This window comes from Notolabrus celidotus, chromosome 2, assembly GCF_009762535.1.
Source record: "Notolabrus celidotus isolate fNotCel1 chromosome 2, fNotCel1.pri, whole genome shotgun sequence".
Lineage (NCBI taxonomy): Eukaryota > Metazoa > Chordata > Actinopteri > Labriformes > Labridae > Notolabrus > Notolabrus celidotus.
The window spans coordinates 28433348-28457769 of record NC_048273.1 but is presented as its reverse complement, the minus strand read 5'-3'; the positions used below and the strand labels follow the sequence as shown (position 1 = coordinate 28457769).

At 38.9% G+C, this 24422-nt stretch overlaps 2 protein-coding genes across 2 annotated transcripts; one reads left to right on the top strand and one right to left on the bottom strand.

Moving 5' to 3' along the window:
• Positions 1-9763: 9763 nt before the first annotated feature.
• ebna1bp2 (EBNA1 binding protein 2) lies at positions 9764-14266 on the top strand. Its single transcript, XM_034710194.1, has 9 exons — positions 9764-10043; positions 10301-10384; positions 11411-11583; positions 11896-12019; positions 12327-12416; positions 12712-12787; positions 12989-13079; positions 13174-13345; positions 13433-14266. The coding sequence occupies exons 1-9, from the start codon at positions 9909-9911 to the stop codon at positions 13478-13480; spliced, it is 993 nt and encodes a 330-aa protein (XP_034566085.1). The 5' UTR covers positions 9764-9908; the 3' UTR covers positions 13481-14266.
• Positions 14267-14328: 62 nt separating this feature from the next.
• On the bottom strand, positions 14329-17290 carry fam183a (family with sequence similarity 183 member A). The gene is made up of 4 exons (XM_034710206.1): positions 17041-17290; positions 14954-15013; positions 14702-14805; positions 14329-14515 (listed from the first exon to the last, which is right to left on the bottom strand). Exons 1-4 carry the CDS (start codon positions 17165-17167, stop codon positions 14387-14389), a joined length of 420 nt encoding a protein of 139 aa, XP_034566097.1. The 5' UTR covers positions 17168-17290; the 3' UTR covers positions 14329-14386.
• Positions 17291-24422: the final 7132 nt, after the last annotated feature.

Below are 24422 nucleotides of genomic sequence, written 5' to 3'. Positions count from 1 at the left end.
GAGCCTGCTCTCTCTCGAAGCGAGCCGGCTCTTCTGATCCTCTCTAGTTGTATCACAGGTTACAGCCAAAGCCTGGGTGATAGCATACTTGCACTGCACACGCAAATCTGAATATTTCTGACACCAAAATCCTGACTTGCTCCGACAGAGTCTGCATTTTTCTTCACTTCTTGCTAAATTTATATTTTTCGATGCAAAAGCTACTAATATAGAAAACTGTTTGGGTGAAACTGCTGCAAAGATGGAGACTGACCAACTGATGTTGCTGACCAACACAGAATTGCACGATGGACCATCAGACTGAGCAGAACAGATGAAACATCCTCTCTCTTTTCTCCTCCTACCTCTCTCACCCTTTTCTTGAATATTTTACCCACCTAACAGCTTTTATTTAATTCTCATCCATTTACTGATTTCCTCTTGTTGCCTCCATTCTCCACATTCTTCTTCCCTCTACCTTCCTTGTCTCCTTTATCCTTCCCCACCGCCCCCTCCTCCTCCTCCTCCTCCTCTTCCTCCTCCTCCTACTCTCTCTGCTCAACATGCAGGCCTTTCCCCTCACCGTCTCCTCTCGTCCACCCTCTAATCAGATCAATTCACTATTCCATTCACAGGGATATGATAAGGTGATTATGCATGGGCCTGGTACTTCTTGGACACACACACACACACACACACACACACACACACACACACACACACACACACACACACACACACACACACACACACACACACACACTGCCCCCTTTAGCATTGATGGAAGTTGACGTCGCATTTCCCTTAAAAATTCTGAGGATGTCCTCGTCAGGGAGAGCTGGCAACCTGGTGCTCCTCCGATTTATTTGTCTCTTCGCTTCTAATCAGCGTCAGGATTGAGGAAGGACGCAGAGAGGGAGGAACGAGGAGAGAGGAAAGAGAGAGAAGGAAAAGAGGAAGGAAGGTGGCACTAAATGTTTTTTGATAGTCCATCAGGATGAAAGTGTTAAACTTTTTTAAGAAGTAATCTGGTGACACTTCAAAGGAGAAGCTCCTGAAAAACAATTCAAATACATCAAATCTCATAGCTTACTTGAAATATTGAGACAAATAATTTCAAAGAAGTAAAGAGAAACATAGGTGTCTGAATTATCTATCAGTTAAATTGTTCTATTGAACATCCATAACCTTGTTTAGTCCTGCTTTTTACTACTGATACATCTCTGTTTAATTACAAACAAAGTTTTTGCTAACAATCAAAAGTATGTAAAGAGCTAGAGCCTTCTCTACAATGACATAATCCAGCAAAGACACATTTCAAGTCCTCTGGCTGATTTGAATACTAAATTCTGGTGTTCTGTATTTCTAAAATGCATTTTTTAAAAGAGTATTATCTCTGCCTCAAGACTCTTAAAAACATATTATCTTTTATATTAACCTTCATTTTTCAACATACTGAGAAGATCAAATCTTTCAAAGTGTTTTCTCTTAAGAGTCCTGGTAGATAGCCCAACATCGCCAGAGTCATGCAAGAGAAAATGAAAATAAAAATAAGCTGGATGATGGTTCTGGCACCACCAGGCTACCTGACAGATGCAACCATCATCCTTGTTGATTTGTTCATCCTATCAGCTGTCTTTGACTTTCGACTTTGACATTGCATCAGCTGTTTGGAATTTTTGTGAAAGACAACTTATCTGACTATTGTGTCGGTTGATTTTTTTTGGGGGGGGTGGATGATTTTAAGTCAATAATCATCTACCTGGGGAGAGATTAAACTATTTAGGTGATCCAGATATTTAAATTTTAAGTGAGCTCACTCAGCCCACAATAAGTGACACAAGATATTTTTCTTGTTTCTGGAAACACTGGAACAAAAGTACTTTTATGTTTTAATCATGATGAACATGTAAACTGTAGTTATTGCTGACCCTGTATTGTATTTGTTATTGTTTATTTAAAGTTTTTTATTCCTTTTTATGATTATATTGACCAATGAGACTAAAATACAGTGTATAATAATGATATTTCTGTTCACATAACTGTCGAAAAACGGCCAAAGCAGCTTTGAACTTAGTTTTTTCTAATGGGTTTCCTTGACAAGGAAAAAAGTTTGGTTGAGATTGAGAAGAAGGAGTAACAATAAGAAAAAGCAAGAGATACAGATAGAGTAGAGCAGAAAAAGAAGCTGACTGTTGGGACCATGTACTGCAGATGCACAGTCAATGGTTGGGATACAGAGGGTTATATTCTGCATGTGTCTTCTACTGCTACATCAGGACAATTCTGTACAAGGATGCAACTTTCACTTCTTATAAACAAGGAGAAAGCCGATGATGCGAGTGGGAGGAGTAAAACATGTTATGAGGAGTGCAGATACCTAAAACACCCCTGATGGGTATTACACACCTGAAGCCCACTGTACAGTCTGTTACACTGTATGAGTTTGTTACAGCTCAGTTAAGGGGTTCCCAAAATGTTCAGCCTGCGACCCCGAAAATATAAGTGCCAAAGACTTGTTACCCCAACTGTCCCTCAAAGTGTTAAAAGTTTCTTCATACTTCATTTAGCTGGTCTGCAGAAAATTAGGGATTAGGGATGACTCATACAAGCAATACATGAATGATACCAACTCCAGCAACAGCAAAGTCATCAGAGCTACTTTGTCTTGTTCGCTGTAGTTAACATGTTAGCCTGTAGGGGGTGCTGATGATCCTCCAGCTATTTAGTCTTGGTTGTAACTCAACGAAGAAAATTTGCAAATTTCTGTCGCCTTTTAGTGAAATCTCCATAATTGATTTAAAGATTTCTTATCACGTCAGCTTCAGGAGAGGAGTACACTGTGTGCATGTGAGACACTCAGAGCATCTCACAGCCCCCTCCTCACAAACACCAAACGTCTGCTCCCTGTCTTTAACCAGAGTGAGCTTTGAATGCAGATTATACATGAACTAAGAGTGAGCATGTTGCATCAATTTTGGCTCACACAACATTTCTGCTTTTTTGGTCTCTCGTTTCAAATGCAAATGTTTTACAAAGAACAAAATTAATCCTGCACACTTTTCATGAAAAATGGAGAGAAGAGGACTAATGGAACTGGTCAGCAAAAACTAACTATTGACTTACAAATTTCAGGGACGGTTGCAAAAGTGAACAAATTCCCATTTGAATGAGGCTGTGTGAACCTGAAACTGATGTTAAAGGAAGAATCAACGCAAAGTGCCACAAAAAGAGACCATCTGCAGGACATCGGATAAATAAAACTGCTGTCTCTCAGGAACAGGCTGAATTTCATGCATCAGCAATTATTTTTTCCATGTGCAAGAATCATACATTCATAAGGCTTCAAAGTCCATCAATTTACCACTGACACCCCCCTCCATGCTAATATCTCTGCAGTGTGCGACTGAAAACTGGTCAAGGTCAAAATGCTTCCTCGACTTTGAAACCTAAAGAGCAAGTTTTTATCTTGAACTCTGACAGATTCAACAATGTCTTTAGGATAACAACAAATACAACATAATTAAACTCAGGTTCAGTTAAGATTCAGTTGTGGAGTTCTGTTACAAATTCATTTTACATTTTTATTTTCCTGTTGTATAGTTTTGAATTTTGGGTCTTTTGTTTCTTGCATATTTTATGATTTCAGATTTGAACCATACGTTTTTAATTCATTTTTTTTTTCTTTTTCCATTTTTTTTTTCGACCTCTCTAATTTTTCTGTTAGATATTTCTTTTGTTGGTCTTGTTTTGTTGTTGTTTTGGGTGTGTTGTAATTTGTTTTAGTTTTAGATACACAAAATCTGACCTTTCTAGTGATTCCAGTTAAACTCAGGGGTTAAATCATGCATCCAATGTTAAGAGGCTACAGTCTATTGCAGGGATTAGCGAGAGGGGGGAAGTGTTTAATTAGACCACCTTATCGTTAGAATGAGCTGTTATTGGTTGTGTGGATAGGAAACAAAGATTCAAACTGTAGCCTGACAGCTGACAGCAGCTGAGGCGTATGACTTCCATGCCCTGCATGAACTAACGCAAAGCTTCATACATCACATTTTGCTTTTCTGTTTACAATTTTTTTTTTGAATTGACATATATCATGACCTGGGTTTAACTCCTTTATGAGTGTTCCTCTGTTTGCAGTTATTTTTGTTGTAATGTGTTTGAGATTAAGATCTTTCTGCAGAGTTCTTCTAGTGATTTACTAATAAAGAGCTCTCTTATCATCCTGTCTCTTTTCCCGCTCTGTTAGCTCTCTGTTACTCAGCTGCTCGGCTGCACAGCTGCTGTCTGGATAACAGGTGAAGTCGGGACATTAAACTGTGAGTGGGATGTTGGCTAATCATCGGACTGAATGCCCACTCAGGGACCCCTTGCTCTCTATTTGACACTCGGTGGTTCTGTTGGGCAATCAAACACCTGATGGTTTATACTATAGGCAAAGTTTTAAAGCACTTTGACACCTGGCTGAGGTAAAGAATATGGACTCTTTTTAAGTGGGGTTTGGTGCTTATATGAGTCAGTATCTCTGCAGTGAGGCAGCCTGTATGTCCTCACTTCATAACAAACTTATCTAGCAGCCTAGTGGGAGGGTGGAGAATGTCACAGCAGCATTTTAGATAAAGCTCAGCATCCTGGTCAGAGACGTGTCCAGAATTTTGCAAAAATTGTTGTCACAGCAATTTCTTTCAAGGACTCCACTGAATACATTTCTGTTCATGGACTGTTTGCAAAAACTGTCTGAGAGCAGTCTATAAAGCAGCAAACATAATGCACACTAATCACACAAAACTGCTTCAGCAGCAAAATACTCATACTGTCATTTTGATGCCTCTTTTCATATGAGAGATTTGACGTTAAGCAGAGGTCAAACATCCTGGATGATGAACCCACATGGACCTGAACCTCAAAAGGAGACTTCCCCCTCTTGTCTCCTCTACTTATCTTCACCATTGTCCACTTACTGCCAGTGGACAACCTCAGAAAAGACCACCATAACCATCAGCAAGGCTCATAGTGAATGTTGAATTGACTAAATAAATGTATTTCAATTCATTGTGTCTCAGTAGTAATAGCATCTGTTTTACATACAGTCAAAACCATCTTGAAGTCTCTCTTCTCTGCATGTTTTATCCTGATGTTTAAAAAACAGAAAGAGACAGTACAGGTTTCAGGTACAGTTCTTCTAAAAGCTGCTGGAGAGACATCTAGCTGTTTTTATCAGCTGTTCTTTATTAGTTGTTTTTATCTACAAGTAAATCTGAAATCTTGTCATTGAGGCAGTGTTCATTTTGGCAGCTATTTTAGATTTGGTTTTAGTCTTGGTCAAGAATCTAAACACTCTGTCTTTGGACACTGTATTTTATTTCTTGGACCTGAAATAAAAATGCAGCTAACCCACGTGTCCGTAAAGAAAAGGGCTATACTGCACCTTTGAGATGTTACCTAGCTCTGCCTGTTGTGACAGATGGACATTCAGTTTATCTCACTCTCAACTACATCTTCATCTTAGATGATTTAGAGTTGATCAAAACTGAACAACATCGTAGTAGATCTGCTCTCTAACATATTGAAAACAAGGACAAATCAAGGCTGATGTTGAGCCATTAAAGTAAACAGCTGCAGATGACAGTATACGGCAAATACCAAGCGCAAGTCACGCCAGCACGTGGTTGTGGCTTTGTCACCCACATAAAGCACCGCAAATAAGTTAGTAGTTATTAGTTCTGTTAGGATGTAGTCTTAGGAAACGAAGCAGTGTCATTGTTTAGCATTGCATTCATACATTTAAGAGAGGTCTCATGGCTGTTTTTACAGGTGCATGCTACTAAATACAATATATATGATAGTAACTGACTAGCATGCCTCATTGTTGAACCAGAGGGACGTCTATCAAAACATTGTTGGCCGTGTTCCCACTGCACTGAGAAATGGTCTACACAGCTTTTAGCAGCCGACTGAGACCATCAACTATAATATCTTTCATAAATTCTTGTTATTTCAAGCAAAATTACCAGAAGCCTTTAAATAACAAATCTGGTAATGGTGCCAAATAAGCCAATATAACCCTGTAGAGACGATATTCAAATGATTGAAGAACTGGGGACAGAACTCGTGGGCTTTTTAATTAATGGTGATTTTTTGGAGGACATTGGGATACTTAATGTCTCTGTTTTTGGACGGTTTAAGATAACAGCATGATGTCTATTAAAGAGACAGAGTGATGCATGAGTGTAGCCAACTCTTCAGTAGATATGTCAGGGATATTTTGATGGAGTAGGAAGGGATAAACATCCACTCAAGACAGACTGAAACAGATCGAGACTAAATGACTTAAAATGGTATCCCGCATTCATTTATCCAGGCTGTTGTTTACCCACATATCACCAAATCTCCTCTGGTTGATTGAGCAGACTGTGGGAGCTGAACCACTCATCCAACCTGAGCTCAGACATTCACGACTGTGTTCTTCTTTTTGTCCCGAGCTCCAGCAGCCAGAAATAACTTTAACAGAAGAGCTTGACAGCGTGAATCCAACTTAGTTTCAATCTGCTGTCAGGAAGCCACCCGTCGCTCTGGGATGAAGAGTGACAGCGAGATGTGAAGTCAATGGACCGCACTGCTGTCTGGCTCAAACGATTATAATGACTGAAATGGAGATCCCGCTATTTTCCCCCCTTTTAGAAGTGTGTGAGAGGGAGGATCTGACCATGCAGAGAATGGGGGAATTAAGGGTGGTGGAGTACAAATCTTATATATTGATTTCCATCAAAAACGAGAGACAGTCGCTCTCAGAGGATCAGTCAGTTTTGGCTTTAAGGACTTGGAGGATAAGCCACTGAGATGGACTGATGACATCTGAAATGAAGTCTGTTACTCATCACAGAAGTCCACAGACTTCAACATGAGTCCATCTGGTGTTTGTTTTTTAAGTGACTCCTCTCACCACTGAGCTGCAAAATAATTCATTATTATTACCCCGCCTTTTTTACTAATCACCCGTCTATGTTTAATACTTCTTTCTGATAATTAATTCTGAATATCACACATGTCAAGTCAATCCAGAGAAAGAAGTTACAGCACCTCTAGTATGCTGTTTATGATTTCACCTCTTCCCGTGAACAATATGACAGAAACATTACATTCCAATAGCATCTGTAAGCACCATGTAGGATATTTTTGATACTATTCTTAATTTATATAGAGAGCACAGAACTTTAGATTGGTGGTTAATGGCTGGCCGGTCACCAGCAGAGAAAAGAAGACAATAGAGAGCGAGAAAAGGTGAGGAATTTTTAAAGAGACAAGGAGCAGAGTGAAAGCTGACATAAAACAAGCACAAACCATGACACGGTATGAGCTTTGTAAGAGTTACAGGACTGGTTGAATGAGAAGAAAATGCTAACAGAAAATCTATTCTACATCTGTTAAGAATGCAAGCGAAAAAAAATTGTACTGTTTTAACTTAACTGTGAAAGACAAGGATAAGCTTATCTCATTCCACTCGTAAGTTGGCTGCCAAGAATTTAATTGCCATGGAAGCAACATCAACCGTTATAAATGAGGGACTATTTTTTTAGCCATATAAATAATCATTTTTGAATCATAAAATAATCTTTAGATTGATGCTTAGTATCAGATTGTTTGTATATTTAGTTGGTAGCTGGGTAATGAATGGAATAATGCACAGTTACCATGTAAAATAGAATCCCGACAGGGTGAGACAAGACCCTGGCATGAAGCATTTTATACTTACACTATTTATTAATTCTACCCTATTGTATCCTGTTCTGTACACAAAGACATTCTGTCTTGTAGAAAAAAATAAAAGACACAAACAAGCATCAAAATATATATTTAAAAAGGAGCTGAGTGTTCCCTCCTACGGCAAAAAAACTACCACCCAGTTTACAAGCATCTCTTGTATCTTGTCAAAATTTCAATCAATATTTCCAGTCTTGGGTAAGTTAAAAATAAAGTGAAAAACTGCAGTTTGAATCAATGCACTCCTAACAAGAAAGTCATGGACAACAAGTGAACCAGAGCATATATGGGAAATTGCTCTAACCAGTCCTGCTCTAATCTGTAAGAAGAAACTTGCTGATCATCGATGATTTGATTAATGGTTTGAAAATTGAGCCCTGCAGGATCCATTACTACTGGGCAAATGGTTTGTTAAGCTTTTCAAGTTCTTTACACCTTTTTCATAAGCTTTATTCACTCTTATGCATTAAAGATAACTTGTAACAGTAGCCACTTGGTTTGTCCTGATTCTTTATCTCATTAAAATGGATCCTTGTACACCAAAAATGTACCTTTCGCCCTCTAACTGTGAAATAACCAAAATGACCTCAAGAATTTATTGTCTAGCTTTACATGATAAGTATACCAATAAATCTCTGATACCACTGGTTGTATTACCACCAACAATCATTAAAAATGTAATTTAATATGTCTAGATGGCAGATGTACACTTTTAAGGATGACATCTTTGTTTCACCACACAAGATGAATCCCTTACAAGTGACATTCTGTGTAAGCTCCAGCAACTTTCGCAGTTACTGGCCAAAGCACATAATCAGCATTCAGTATGTGAACATACCGGCTCTAACTGCAGGTCCTCAATCCAGAAATGCTATGTGGCAAGACATGAATACAAACTGTCTTTTTGGACATAAAAAGGGGCTGATTGTAATTTCACAGTCTTTCTGCACTTAAAAGCAATGATACAGCCATCTAAAACTTAGACCTTCCTACTGTTCTTGAGGTTTAGAAATCTGAGACAAAAATACTGTGATTTCCTAAAAAAAAACTAACCTCTGAATGCATAGTCAGTGTGAAGGTTAATAAGTGAGCAGCCCTCTAAATTGGCTAACGAGGTGGAGACAAGTTATGAACTACGAGGTGAAATAAGTGATCATGGTCATGTTCAGTCTGTAAAATCTGCTCAGTGTGGTCAATATATCACAGGCCCAGTGAGGAAAAAAGAGAAGTGCATGAACAATGACAGGGACAATATGTGTTATTAGATTAGCAGAGGCAGATTCATGTTGAACATGAGTATAAGTCAAAGTAGAGAGGGTTATTTGCTTCTCCAGTTTTGTCAGGCCATATTCACAGTGACAGCGGGCCAAGGCTGCAGACTTTTCTCTCAATCCATGCCGTGTCAGTGACACAAATCGACTCAGGTAGACGGCTTTGGTGAAGTGATGTCAATAGTTTCATTCTTGATGAGGCGGCAAGTTGAAGTCACGAGGCTTCACTTACACAATCAGGTTCATGGATTTAATGAAGATTATTTTCTAGACTGTGATCTGAACAGTCCTGGTGCATCCATCCATCCATCTATCTATCCATCCGTCTATCTGTCAGTCTATCTGTACACTGTGTAATCTGCTCAGGTACACAACAGCACTGCCATGAGGAATCTTTTGATATTACAAACTCAGAGTAAACTTTTCTGATTTTTACCAACAAACTTCTTCTGCATCAAAATGTAAAGGTGTTGCTGTTATTAAGTGTGGAAATCACTCAAGTTTGCAGTGGTCCAAACACTGCAGAAATATTCATATGAAGGAGTGAAGAAGAACTTGAAAACAAAGTATCACAACGATAAGGTTGCTCAAAGGTACTAGCTATATTTTCACTCACAACACCTAGTATGATAAATGTACATATGCCTACATAAATCTACGCCACCAAATTTACTTAGAGCTTATTTTTCCATGTAGGAACCATAGACTGTATAAAATGGGTAGGAACCTATAGTCATGTACATCCTGTCTGCCGCCGGACTGTGTCTGTAGAACACCGAAATGCGTCACTCTGCGTCACTTCCTCCCCACGTGAAACGCTTGTACATGTGAGGAGAGCTCACTGCGACGAATTCCTTCATATTTACCAACCATTAGGTCTCATAACCTCATCTCATGATCATCGATAGCAGAAGTATGGATTCCGCAGAGGAAGAAGAGCAGCTCGGGCAGGAGTCAGAGGAGGAAGAGGATGAAGAGCAGCTCGGACAGGAGTCAGAGGATGAAGACAGTGAATTATCCGACAATGAGGTGAGGGTTAATGCTGTAATGCTAACATTGGCTGACGTTAGCCAAAGCTCATGTGAAAATAAGTCACTGAGGAGGACTCAGTTATGTTTCCGTGGACGATACAATATTATGCAAATGATACGACTGTCCTGACGAAATTTAAATGAAATCATCAAAGATTGATATTTGACTGTAACTGTGGTTTATTTCTTGCAGCTGTGTATACATGTGCACAACATGATGTTTATAAACCTATACCAACTCATTTTCTCCTCTAGCTCCAAGAAGCATTTGCAAAGGGTTTGTTGAAACCTGGGATGAACGTGCTGGTGGATAAACCTAAAAAGTGTTCCAACAATGTGGTAAGTGAGACCATATAAGATGCATCAATGCAGTTCCATCTCAGTTGTATTTCTATGAGAAGTTTTAAAAGTAGGGCTGTCAAACATGTTTAAAATTCCATTATTTTTCATTTCAAAAGCATTTATTATCAGAGTCTTGATATGGGAATCAAATAATGCAACGAAGTGTACTTTATGATCTTAACCTCTTTGATTTGTAATAAGAAAACAGTCTTCCCAGTGACACCAGTGTGGTTTTTAAACCATGATTAGAGGTAGGACAATGCTTAATCTGTGAAATACAGAATTTCATATTTATTGTAAAAGGTAACACAGGTATACATGAATACATGCGCAGAAGTGCATGTGCAAAATGTCAAACCAGTGACAACATGGTGTGGAGTATTTAGAGATCATTTTGAATACTCACTGACATCCAGCTTTGGTTAATGCAAAAGCATCTGCACTTTAAAGGTATTCCAGTTTGGATGCTCTCTCTGCCTCATGTAGGTCCTGAAGTCATGCATCAAACTGTTCCCCTGCAGTCAGTTGCCACCCAGTTATCTATCACTGTTAAAAGTTTGTTGCTTGTAGAGTTGCTCAGATGCCTCTTTTGTGAACTATCCCGCACGACCAGCCTTTGGTGATGGGGAGGAGGGCTATGCATTAGCTGTGTGCATAGCCAGTGAGTGGTATTCAAGGCTGGACGTACTCCAGTGGTAACTTAGTTCCCATCTTGTAGAGAGAACCATCTGACTGAGCGTTAAATCTGAACTTGACATACAAAAGATCAATTTCTTTGCCTTTCACAACGTCTCTGCTGCATCACTTCCTGATATTGTAAACTAAGGGGCAGACCGAGGACCACAATAACAGAATGTGTGCACACTAGTCACGAGTGATGTTAAAACAACATAGTTTGACGGACCTATTTAGAACATGTCCTATTATTTATTTGTTAAATCTAAGCTTTATATGTGTTATATCTCTATAACTTCAGATCTAATATGGGACATTTGATGATCTTGTGTCTATGCTGTGTTGCAGGAGGGTTTGAAACAGTGCCTTGCTGATTTCCGTAAAGACCTCCCCTGGGTGGAGAGGTTGGATCTGACAAACCCGCCCGCTGAAGACGTTCTCGCAAAAGCTGAAGGCAAAGTTCCAAATCCAACCAACGGAGCTGTGGATGCTGACGATGACTTCCAGAGGGAGATGTTCTTGTGAGTGACGACAACATGATGTACCGCTTGTTTAGACTTCTAAAGTCATTTCACTACGTGGTCTCTCTCTGCGTAGCTGCTCTGAATTTCTTGATCATGTTGTGTGATCTTCCTCAAGATATGTATTTTGTTTCCATACTGCTAATGTCTTTTTTTTTTTTTTTAAACGTCAGGACACGCGTTAGATCAGCATCTGCAGCTACATCACATGATTTTGTCCCCCTGTGTGTTCAGTTTGCAGTTTCACTTGACACTTGATGACTTAATGCTGCTCAATCTAAACCTCTCATCTTCTGTGTTTTTACATCACAGCTACCGTCAGGCTCAGGCTACAGTCATGGAGGCTCTGCCCCTCTTGAAAAATCACGGCATTTATACCAAGAGGCCCGATGACTACTTCGCAGAGATGGCAAAATCAGACCAGCACATGCAGAAGGTGAGCTGTTTGCTTCTTACACATGGACTTACTCACAACAAAACACGTGTTGCTGGTTTCTCACACTTTTTACAAAACGGCATTATATATAAATTCTTATTTCTTAACACTCAGCTTTGTTTTCTCATACTATTTTGGGTGGTAAAGGTATTAAAGGCTGTTTTTCTTGTTGTTTTTCTTCGTAAATGTCTAATCCTGGTGTCAGATGATACTCCCATTACACACACTGATACAGCAGCTCAGCACAGTTGTTTTTCCTTCCATCAGGAATAAATCAAAATCGTGTTCTCTCTCTTTTTTTCTACAGATCAGGAAGAAGCTGATCTCAAAGCAGATGATAATAGAGAAATCAGAGAAAGCCAAGAAACTGCGAGAGCAGAGGAAGTTCGGCAAAAAGGTTGGTACCTCTTTCTCTATATAGGATTCATTTTATAGTTTCTTATTAAATTGAAGAAAAAAGAAGAACTGATGGAGAAGAAAGGAAACGGTATCGTCTTTTTATAGCCTAAAGGTCAGCCATGACACTCCCAATCATTGATATGTAACTGTTTTGGGAAGTAGGCAAAACCCGAAGCCAGACCAGCATCTTATTGGTTTCCACCTTGGGATTTGTGACTTTCTCTTCAAGGTTATTAAAGGTCAAATATCCTATTTCAGTTTAAAGAAGTAATCTGAATTTCAATGTGTTTTAGGTCCAAATAGAAGTGATCCAGAAGAGGCAGAAGGAGAAGAAAGCAATGATGACTGCAGTGAAGAAGTATCAGAAAGGTGAGCTTCTATTAAGAGATTATCAGCTGCACACACTCAGAGGGAGCAAATGTATTTCTGTGTTGTTGATCAAGAACTGCTCATATGTATAATGAAAAAGGAAAATGTTGATTGCTTACACAGGTTCTTCATCCAATGTTCCACAAAATTTTAATGCATAAGAATGCAATGCTTAAAATCTCTCATCACCCCTTTCCCCAGGAATGACAGACAAACTGGATTTCTTAGAAGGGGACAAGAAGTCTGGTAAAGACTCTGCACAAGGACCCAAGAAAGCAGCCGCCAAGAAGGGGTAAGGTGTTACAATCAGGCTGTGTCTGTTCACATGTTTACACTTGTGTCTGTTTAAAAAAAATCAGCTCAAACTTTCACTGTTTCTTCAACAGTCCCAATGCTAAGAGAAAATATAAAGACCAGAAGTTTGGCTTTGGAGGAAAGAAGAGCGGAAAGAAGTGGAACACCAAAGAGAGCTTCAATGATGTCTCCAGTTTCCGTGCTAAAGTGGCCAACGCAAAAGGCGGCAAAGGAGGGAAGAAAGGCAAAGGAGGGAAACAAAATGTGAGTTAAATATTAATGAAACAGTCTGGATTCATAAATGAAGAACTCTTATCTTGAAACTCAACGTCTTTCTACTTTGTTTTTCAGAAACGTCCAGGCAAGTCAGTCCGCAGGAAAACTAAAGGTCGCTCTTAAGATACATGGACATTGGCTGATCAATAAGCCAGACTGAACTCTGAGTTTCAGGCAGGATTTACCACACATGCACCTCCGTCTCTCCTCTGAGTATAACAGGAGACACGTAGGAGAACGTGGACTTTCTTTTTTACAACTTTTATTCAATATGGCCTTTGTAAAATACGTCTGGACAGATGTAGACGACCCAGAGGGAGAGCTGTGCTGCTATTTTGCTGCACAGCTGTTTGAAGGACAGGACCAATGAGGTCGTCCCCTCTTACAGAAACCGTCAACCAAGATGGACTAAAGAGAACTGCTCAAACCATGACGGGAGTATTTCAATATTAAGAATTAACACAGACTTCATGTTCTCTCTCTATTTTTGATGATCCACTTTCTGTGATTCCCTGAGTATCTTCATCAACCCTCTTCTTCTTCTCCGCTGTGTTGTGTGCCCTTCAGAGTTTGTTGTTTTCCGTTTTATTTTTTACAAACTCAGCTCCTTGACTCATCGATTCTCCCCCATGTGACATGACATTTTATAATATTGAGCAGCTGCTACTTTTGCCCTTTCCCCTGTTCATTAATATGATTAGAATGTGATGGGCAAGTCTGCTTTGTATAGACCTGTGCAAATGTTTGCCCTGCAAGTTCTTTTTCTGTGTTTGCTCAGATGGAGATTCTTCAGGGCAACTTCTGCCGGTGATGTCGGTATGTTTGATAAATACAAATCTGTGTCAGCAGAAATGGATTCACCTGTGGCTTGATGAGCTCTGGTAAAAAAATAAAAAACTTTAAAAATTACTTTATTACATATTTTACATTTCAACACTCGTACTTGATTCAAAAGATGTTCATACTCTCAGTTACTTCCCAGTTCTTCTTTAATGTGCTCACACTTCATAAAGTTTCATCCTCCATACTTTAATGCTTTGAGGCATCGTCAGAGACCATCACAGATCTATTTGTACGCAAGAACAACTCTTTGTGTTTGGTGACATCAGAGCTGACTCGCTGGGAAAAAAGCCTCCTGTCGTTGCGGTTTTGTGAAATCTGGAAAAACAAAAATAGAGGATTTACCGTTTGAGTTAGAATTAGACATCATATGATTTAAAGATACTGAGTACATTAATTTAGGTTTTCCTGGTCAAATGAAGGCACTCTGCTTACAAGACCACCTTTAAGTCCTGTCATTTGGTTATTACTTTGAACATAATGTTAGCGCTGTGTTTTCCTCACCAGTGGAGTTGACCACCACCCGATCTCCTGACTCTCAGTCTGTGGCATCGGGTATTTTTTGGAGGGTTCCTGTTGGGCCTTGCGGTAATAGTCAATGTATTCAGCTGAAAAAAAAAAAACCTTCGTGCTTAGTTTAGAACACAAATGTTACTACACTCTTATTGTTCCTTAGTGGGAAACACAGGACTCAAAAGTGTTTTCATCTGTTATTTATTGGCAAAACAATAGTGATTTTTCTCATTATAAACTTACTGTTATCTAAGCTGACTTCAGGTGGTTTTCTAGACATGGGTTTCTCTGCCAGCACATGGACTAAGAGACAGAAACATGCACAAACACAGTGTGAGGGAACATGACCATTAAATATCTACACATAGTTTCATGAAACAATAGAGACATTTGATACAACACATTTACTGCCTTCTATTTCCACAAAACTAAATCATTATTTTATTTATAAAACATTCAGTGAAGAGCAAGTAATCTGATTGGACAAGAGGCTTTCTACAAATGCTGATAAAGGGCTCAGCACCACAGGGACATTTCACTTCACCTAAGCATGAGGTTCAAAACACTTACAGAGGGGGTGTTATGCTACATTTTCATACTTCATATTGTCCCTTTGATAGCTTTGTAAGTAGCTTTACACAGTACAGCTCAAAAAACTCTTTCATTATCTCAGATTGGTGTCTTTGAAAACTCTCATTTCAACTACTGTCTCTTTAAGGCACTTTGAAGCACTCCAGAACCCTCCTCCATTGTTGCAATGCTAAAAAGTTATCTACATCTAGTACTTCAGTTTTTCGCTATTCAAAATGGCAAATTATGAAATATGTCAAAATGTTTCTGAACCGGGAAGTTTTGATAGCACAAAAACAATCTGCTGGCTGATCCCACCTACTGTCTCTTTTTGGTCCATTTAGATAGTTAATGTAGGTTGTATAGCATCTTGAAAATGTTATGGTTGAAAAATGTAGTTTATTTAATTTTTTTTTATCTCTTTGGTTTTTTTTTTTCTTTTCCCACGTACAAATTTAAAAGTCTGAAACATTATTATCCATGCCTCAAACTAACAAAAAAAACAACCTAAATAAATGAAAACCAAAGGATATACAAAACACAAGAAAAATAAAATAAAATACCAAAACAATAATATAATAATTAGATTTAAATAGTAATAATACTACAACAATACAACTTGGAGGATGTCAAGTGCCCTAAATTTTGCTAAGTTATTATTTTTTCATGGGGTTGTTTTTGTTATAGTGGTCTATAAACGGTTGCCATATTGAGTAAAACATATATCTTTCCTCTCAGGGTGAATTTTATTTTCTCTAACTGCAAATGCTTCATTACATCATTCATTAAAGCTAGATAAATTGGAGGAAAAATGTGATGTTTTACTTTGATTTGTTGTTGGCTCCTTAGTGTAGCTGTGAACATATTTAGTGTTTTTGTCTCTCCCTCAACGTTACACGTCTCTCCTGCAGCGTCCATTACAATTCCAACGATGCAAATTGAGTGATGACGTCGTTTAGCGACTTCTAGTGACTTTTAGAACAGCCAGTAGCTACTTTCCTCACTGAGGAGTTGGCAACACTGATCCCCAGCAACAAAGAACAGGTAAGGGTTACATTGATTTGCCCTTTTAAAGGGATTCACCAATAGCTGATGTCAGGATTTGAGCAAGTCTTGTGCAATTCTCCTGCGACATTTTTTAGACAAGCTATTGGCCCCAAAATCAACATATAATGAAAGTTCCTTACAGGAGCTTTAAAGCTGGTACTTATGAATTACTCTACACTTAACACTTAACTGGTTCCATGATAATAAAAACATAAATGTACATAAAACAAAGTGGGTCTGTAGCTTTGAGGTTATCATGGACTCAAAGTAGCAAGACTGCAGGAGAATGTTTGGTTTGCTTTGTAACAGTGGCCTCTGGAGATATTCACATTCAAGTGACTGATGATGATTGACCTTTTCTGCTCCTTGTACAATATAATTGGCAGCTTTGTATCATGTGGTTGAATGTCTGATGACGACATTAGTATGTTACTCTCACGGTTTCTAGTATTGGAGTTAAAACAAATATCAAAGTGCTGCTTTTTATTGTTAGTTTTCATTTGTTGTACACACCTCAATCGAGACAAACATGATCTGCTGGTATCCAGATCACATGACTTATTAGGGAATATCTTTAGATTACTTTGAAATATTTTCCTCACATAGCCTAAATTCATCTTGTATTTCACTGCAGTGATATAATTGGTTATTGTTTGTCGCAGGTGTGAGCGTTGCAGAAAGTAAGACAGTCAAAGGAGAACAGAGCTGCTTACTTTTCCTGTAGGGATTGACTTTGAACACCGTCTTCAGTATCTGGAGTCTCTTCTCCTTCATGACTGTTTCAACAAAAATGGCGTCCTGGTGGACCATATTCGGCTTCTCTTTCTCTCTTACGGCCATTGCAGAAAAAAACTAAATAAAACACAATTTTAAAAAAGTATTCAGCTCAGATGTTGAGAGCTGAGAGGATTAAGAGGCCCTAGACGAAGCGCGTCCCAGTTGCCGAGCAACAGTACACACTGCCTCTCGCTGCAGTAGCGTCTCTTGAACGCTTGATGACGCAACGCGACAAGGATTGGTCTTTGTAGTTTATTACGAGCACCTTTTTTTTTAATGTGAACTATCTAAAAGATTATGGAAACACATTTAATCTTATTTTTTTCTCGGATGCTAATAAAGTTTATTCTCTAAAACTCAAAGACGTTGTTTGTGACTATGATAACAAGGAAACTATTGCTCTTGAACATATCATAAACTTCATTACACGATATGCCAAGTTTTTCATTCACAAACAGAAACTCTCAAAGTCACTTCCGAAGTTTTCAATTTTTCCTTCTAGAAGTCCCTTATTAAATAATTTATTTTAGTCAATGACAAAAAATGCATCAAATTCGAGACTCCAAGGTAAACAAATATTTACATTTTTGTTGTTGTTTGTTATGTGTATTTACTTTATATATATGTAATTGATGTTGTCATAGTGTATTTACTTTATAAATATTGTATTATATATATATATATATATATATAGATAGATAGATAGATAGATAGATAGATAGATAGATAGATAGATAGATAGATAGATATTTAATCTGTCTTCACTTGATTTATATGTGTTACCGTCTTCTACTACCTGTATATATCGACATCTTTACTCTTGAATTTAATTTTTTTTTTTTAAAGGTATAGTTAAAGCTCTGATTTAAAAGTTATTGTAGTCACTACAGGTGACCTCCCCCGTGTTGTGGAGCAATGTTAGTGCTTCCCATTACTGTATGTCCAATGTACATTCTGCAATATGTTAAACATGTACTCAGTCAGCTTCGTCTTTCCTTAATGATTTTGTTTCTCCCTCCCTAAATGACATCATATCCAAAACTGTTTTTTGTTTACATTCTGTTATGACGGACGGAGTAATGCAATATAACATTAATGCTAAAATAATTATCTGTCATTTTCCGCAATAGAAAACACCAATTTATTTTCTTTTTTATGAATTAATTAAAGTTCCATCTAAGAGAAAAGAAAAAGTTTACTACAAACACAGCGGCAGTTAATCTAATCCTGGTATGTTAAACACAGCTGTGTTTCTTCTCAGTTCCTTATATTACGTTTTATTTAAATCAGTTCAGATGAAAGAATTCTACACGACAAACACAACATCATCATATGAAGGCTTTTGCAATCTTAATGTTTTTTTTTATTGTAGTAAAGGCACTATATTTTGCATTCAATATGTTTTTCTTATAGTAATACCATACATATAAGAATAGGTCTTTACCATATTATTCTGATATTTTGCATAAAGATTATATGTACCTTTGTTGTTTTCATGAAATGTAAGCAATTTGCAATGCTATTTCTGCAGTCAAATTTATCTCTAGGATACCCCAATAACTTATAGCCAATAAGTTAAGGTGTTAACTTAAATTCAGGAGCAGGAGCAAGCCTAAACCACACCCTCAATCACCTGACAAGCCTACTTAAACGTAGCCAGCCTACTCCAACTGTTTGTCTGTGATTCTTCAACCCACCCTCCCTCACCTTTCTCTACTCCACTTAATCTTTTTCCTTATCCCCTTCTACTCAACTCGTGCTCACTTCTTCTATGCCCATATCTACTTCCAGGTACAACCTGGGTCTAGATCAGCTCGGCAACGCTGAGACAGAAGCCCCATTCTGAGTCTCCTTCTGATGGGCCACACTACGCACCAATAATTAATTAAATGTTCAAACGTAGATCCTTGTGTTGCGTGGTCCTTGCTAGTGAATTTACAGTTATTATAAAAAAACAGCTTAGTACCAGCCACTCAATATGAGTGCAGGAGTCTGAAAATTCCAGGTTGTAGGTCGAATCCTCCAAAAAAATCAAGGTTACAAGCCAAATCAAATCTTTCTAGGTGGTTTTTCTTGTCTTGGATATTCAGAATGTATTCTGGTAAATGCTGGTGCAGCATTTGTTCCTAGATTTGAATCCATTTCTTTTTCACAGCTTACAGTACATGCATACTGGTTTGCAGAGAGAAATCCTCAAAACAATCAGGGTCTGGATCTAGAAATAATGCAACATTTAACTCCAGTCTTCTCTCCTTTGTAGTCTGTCAGAGCTTTGCAGTCTTCCCTCTGACTTCCAGAAGCCATTTCATCCCACTCCACACTGTTTTCTTCAAACCACTACTGTTTTGTGTCATGTTGTAAATGTTTGCCTGGAGCAAGCAAACCAATCAAATGCAGTGGAAGAGCGCTGAATAAATTCATACATCCAGACTGTTAGAAGACGTGGCCAGCCTTATAGTGCAAGAGTGTAGGGATATTTTTACACGTGCATATGTTCTCTTGTGTCGACAAATTGGGGCAATTTCCAAACACTCACTGCATATACACTTGTCTGAAAAAGTGTGTTGCTGGTGTAATAGCTGGGGGAAATTCACTCTCACAAGAAAGAATAAACTTAAAGAAAAATATAAGAGCTGCTGGGACGACCAGTGACCTTGTGACAGAGCACTGTGTGTGAGATAAAGCAGAGTGGTGTTTCTTCACATTGTCTTGGAGCATACTTGACTCCCCTTATTCTCTGTGCTGTCACAAATGTGGCATAAATAACAGTCCTTTCACATCCTGTAAATAGTACTTATGGTCGAGTGGTTGCTGTGGGTGCACTGTTACACTTTCAGCACTGCGGTGACGATCCTTCTCAACATGTGTCTGCTCTCATTTCATTTCCCTTTCATTTGTTTGTTGTCCTTCTCTTCCCTCTCTTCCTCCAGCCTTTCTTTCCCCCTCACACTGCCCAATCTGCCTTTCTCACAAGCAATCATTGTGTTTCCACGCTCCCTTTGTTTGTAGCGTGAACTCTGTGTGTCAGTGCGTGCATGCTTCCTCACACAGTAACAGACAGCTTAATAAAGGTTGAGGTGTTCCTGTCTCATAACCGGATTCAGGCTTTATTGGCCCTGCGTGAGAGATATAACAGGAACAGGTAATAACTCAGACAGTGGACGGGCTGCAGGGGGGAGATTTCAGTGATTTCAGTGCGTGTGGGTCACCAGTCCCCTGTGGTTTGTGTATGTGTGTCTGTGTGTCTGTGTGTGTGTCTGTGTGTCTGTGTCTGTGTGAGGAATAGTAAGCAATATGTATCACTGGAGGATGGGAGGGCTTGTGGTGTCAAGCTTTGTTCCTCGGCTCCTGTCACAGCGTCGCAGCGAGTTATCGTCAATGAAGCTTTTTTGAGCTCCTGGGGCCCGCTGTAGTAAAAGGCCAATATGTGAGTTTGTGCAAACTAGTGTACACACACACACAGACACACACACAGACGCACAGACACACACACACACACACACACACACACACACACACACACACACACACACACACACACACAGACAATGGTGGGGGAGACCAGGGTTGGCTGCAGGGATTGGCTTTGTGGTCAAACTAGAGGGTGCTGTGCCATCAGACTGATATCAGTTATGTTACTTTTTGTCATCCTTATTTGTATGGAAGAGGATTAGGGCCACTTAAAGAAATAAAAAAATGAATTTTAGAGAAAGAAAACTCAAAATTTTTGAGTTTATAAAGTTGTTAACCCATGAGAAATCAAACTCAAAATTTTTGAATTTATAAAGTCAGATTTTCGCGAAAAAAATTAGAATTTTCAAGTTTGTAAAGACGTAAATCTGTGACAAATCAAACTCAAAATTTTCGAGTTTATAAAGTCATACATTTACAAGAAAACTTTGAATTTATAGATTGTTAACAAGCTGCCCTTTGCCCATTTCAGTGCATCATGGACCCACTTGACAGCCTTATCAACATTTTTTATTTGTCTGGTGGCCCTAATCCTCTTCCGTACATTTGTGACTGGCCTTTCTGTGAGGAATGTGTAGTTTTCATGGGTCAGACTTCCTGAGTGTCTCCTTAAGATATTTTATTATCAAATATTAAAGGGATAATGGTTATAACTTTGATTTTAGCACATTTTTCAGTTGTTAGCTATATGTGGTTGCTAGCATAACCTTTCTAAAAGGGTCAGGTGGTTTCGGTTGTCTCACTGCTTTTGAGGGCTTTCCATTCATTCAGTATCTGGACCACTTATGTTTATCGTGGTCGCAGGGGACTGGAGCCTATCCCAGCTGACATTGGGCGGAAGGCAGGATACACCCTTGAAAGGTCGCCAACCTATCACAGGGCAAACACACAGACACACACACACACTTACACCTGTTGCATGTTTTTGGACTGTGGGAGGAAGCTGGAGTACCTGGGGAGACACAACGAAAGCACAGGGAGAACATCCAAACTCAGAACAGAAAGGCACCTGCTCAACTGGGGATTCAAACCAGGAATCTTCTTGCTGGAAGGCAACAGCGCTACCCACTGCACAATCCATGTAGCCCTTTTGGGGGCAATATGAATATATTTCAATTAGGAAGATACGTTAGTGAAGTAATGTTAAAATTTTGTTTACAAAGCTTGGGTGATATTGAATTCACAAGGTTGCATAAGTGCCAAAATTAGTTTAGGATTTATTGTCAGAGTTTCTTTGGTGCTCGAGCTCTACTGGGAGATGGTGTTATCCAAGGGTGTGTGCCCTGAGCAGAACATGTCCCCCCGTCGAGTTAAGACTCTGGTGGTGGAGGTGTTGCTGATAAAGATGTCTGAGGTTGGTGACATGAAGGAGCAGATCGAAACTGCAAAGACTTGGTGGTAATGATGAGATGCTTGATGAAGTCGTCTGGCCCTGATGATGCTGAAGGACTGCAAAGACTGGGCAGAGATTGCAAGATTTCTGATGATGTTATCTACGTCTGTTGAAGCTGTGGAATCTTGGTGGTGATGGGGAGGTGGTAGGCTAATAATGAGGATGTGTAGATATGAACAGGGGATAAGAACAGCTGATGACCACATGTGTGGAGGAGTGATCACATTGAATGAAGTGAACAATGAAATAGCAGGGTAGAGTCTTCCTGACTGAACTTACCCTTGTGCTTCATTGATGCCAGATAGCCTTCCAGGAGTCAGGTGGAGTCTATCTCTCATCAGGTCAGGACTGTTACAGCCTTGATCTGAAGAGAGGGGGACCTAAACAATATTAAGCAGGTGGTCATCATTTTATGGCTGATTGGTGTTCATTTTCACAATCAACCTGTGGTGCAATGGTTGACTTTTTGGTGTTGGAAGAAGTTGCAAAAGTGAAGGAAACAAATTCAGCGTAAGACCTCAGCATTATTTGAAGATAGAAATTCCTTCTGTGATCACAATGTATTCTTTTTTTTTTTATCTGAACCAATCATCCACTTGCAATATCTCATATTTACTTCCCAAGGAGGAGAAAGATCTCCAAAATAGAAACAGAATGACTAATGACAAGGCAGGAATCTCTTTTCTCACAATCCTGCCTCTCCTCAAAACTCACTCGCTTTCATATAAACCTGCTCCACGCCCGGGCGCCATCCAGCAGCCTCTGACCTTTCCCAACATGACGCTGCTTTAATTGCCCTCCATTCCTAATTAAACCCTATGTCATGCATTATTCAGCCATTTCCTCCTACACTGCTTTAACAGCATACATACTCTCTCTCTCTCTCTCTCTCTCTCTCTCTCTCTCTCTCTCTCTCTCTCTCTCTCTCTCTCTCTCTCTCTTCACACTCCATTTAATCCACTCTATCATACGTTTGATAGCTAATGAAAGCAGCTGATATTTTTCTAAGAGGAGGAAATGTTTGCTGAGCTTTTTAACCATAATGAAATCCCTCTGTAGATTCTTTTTTCATGCTAGTAGCAGCTGACCTTTGCTTTGAGTGTCTGTGACTGAGTTTCAAAGGAAGCTGTACCATTTTCAATCAAGCACCACTTAATAAAAATGTAAATGGATTTTCTGTTGCACAAATGCAGCCTGGGATGGAATTTTAAACAGCAGCTTACACTGGGAATGTTACTAGTGATAAGCAAATGATGGTGGAGTATGTTAGCATTACAGTAAGCACAAAACCCAATAACTGTTTGGTTGAATATATAAAAAATATCTTACGTAGTTTGAGCATTTCTGACCTTCTACATTGAGTACAACACAAAATATTTGAGTTATTCTTGGCATTAGACATTAGCATTAGCACCAACAGTGTGAAAAGCATTCTCGTTTCAAGGACAAACTGCTAGCTTTTTCTTAAGCTTCCTGTCACACGCAGCTGTCCTTTCCGCAAAAGTGATTAGATCTGAGAACAAGCCAATCCCTGAGGAGGACTTGACCGGGTTACAAAGGTATTTAAAATATATTAATTAATAAGTGATGTGACAGGGGTGACCTGGTGGGTTATGGCACTGTCATTAACCTCAAAGGGCCGGATTTGTATCGGCTTCTTTCTGGCATGTCTTTTCCAAATTCTTTCTCCCACCATCTCTCTGCTGTCCCCACTGAATGAAAGGCTAATACATGTAAGGAACAGTTTCATGCTTCCAAAGGACACACTTTATTCAATATATTTACATTGATGATTAAGGACTTTTTTTTTTTGCCTTTGTTTAATGTTCATGTTTGTTCAATTTGCATGCATCTCACTGTTTGGATGGAGGCCTGTGTAAAATGGCCATTCTCTTAGTTTCAATGCAGGCAGATGAAGCTCATATTATCTTATCAGTGACCTACAGATTAATCAGTGACAGTTTAGTGGCAAAAAGAAAATTCAGGACGGACATGCTTAGGCTGAGATTTAATAGACATCCTCAGGTTGGCATGCTTTGGTATGTCTACACGTCATGGGGAACAATAGTCTCATGCATACAGGACCTGTTTGGAAGAGAGAAAGCAACGAAACTAGAACTCCTGAAAAGTGCAAATTCTGTCACATTAACCAGGGATCACTGGACGTCAGTGAGTAATCAAAATGATCTCTGAATAACTGAACATCATGTTGACTATGATTGGACATTTTTAAATGAATTCCTTCATATGTAACAGTTTTATACTTTAAAAAGTAACAAAACGCAACACTGTATTTCACAGATTAGGACATTTAAAGCTGTTTCAGACCGCACTGGTGTAGCAGTGCAGCATTTAGTTGAATAATAAATCTATAAATTGAGATCATGAAGTACAAAATAACATAATTTTAAATTTGAATTTGGGATTAAAAATGTGATTAATCCAGATTAAAAC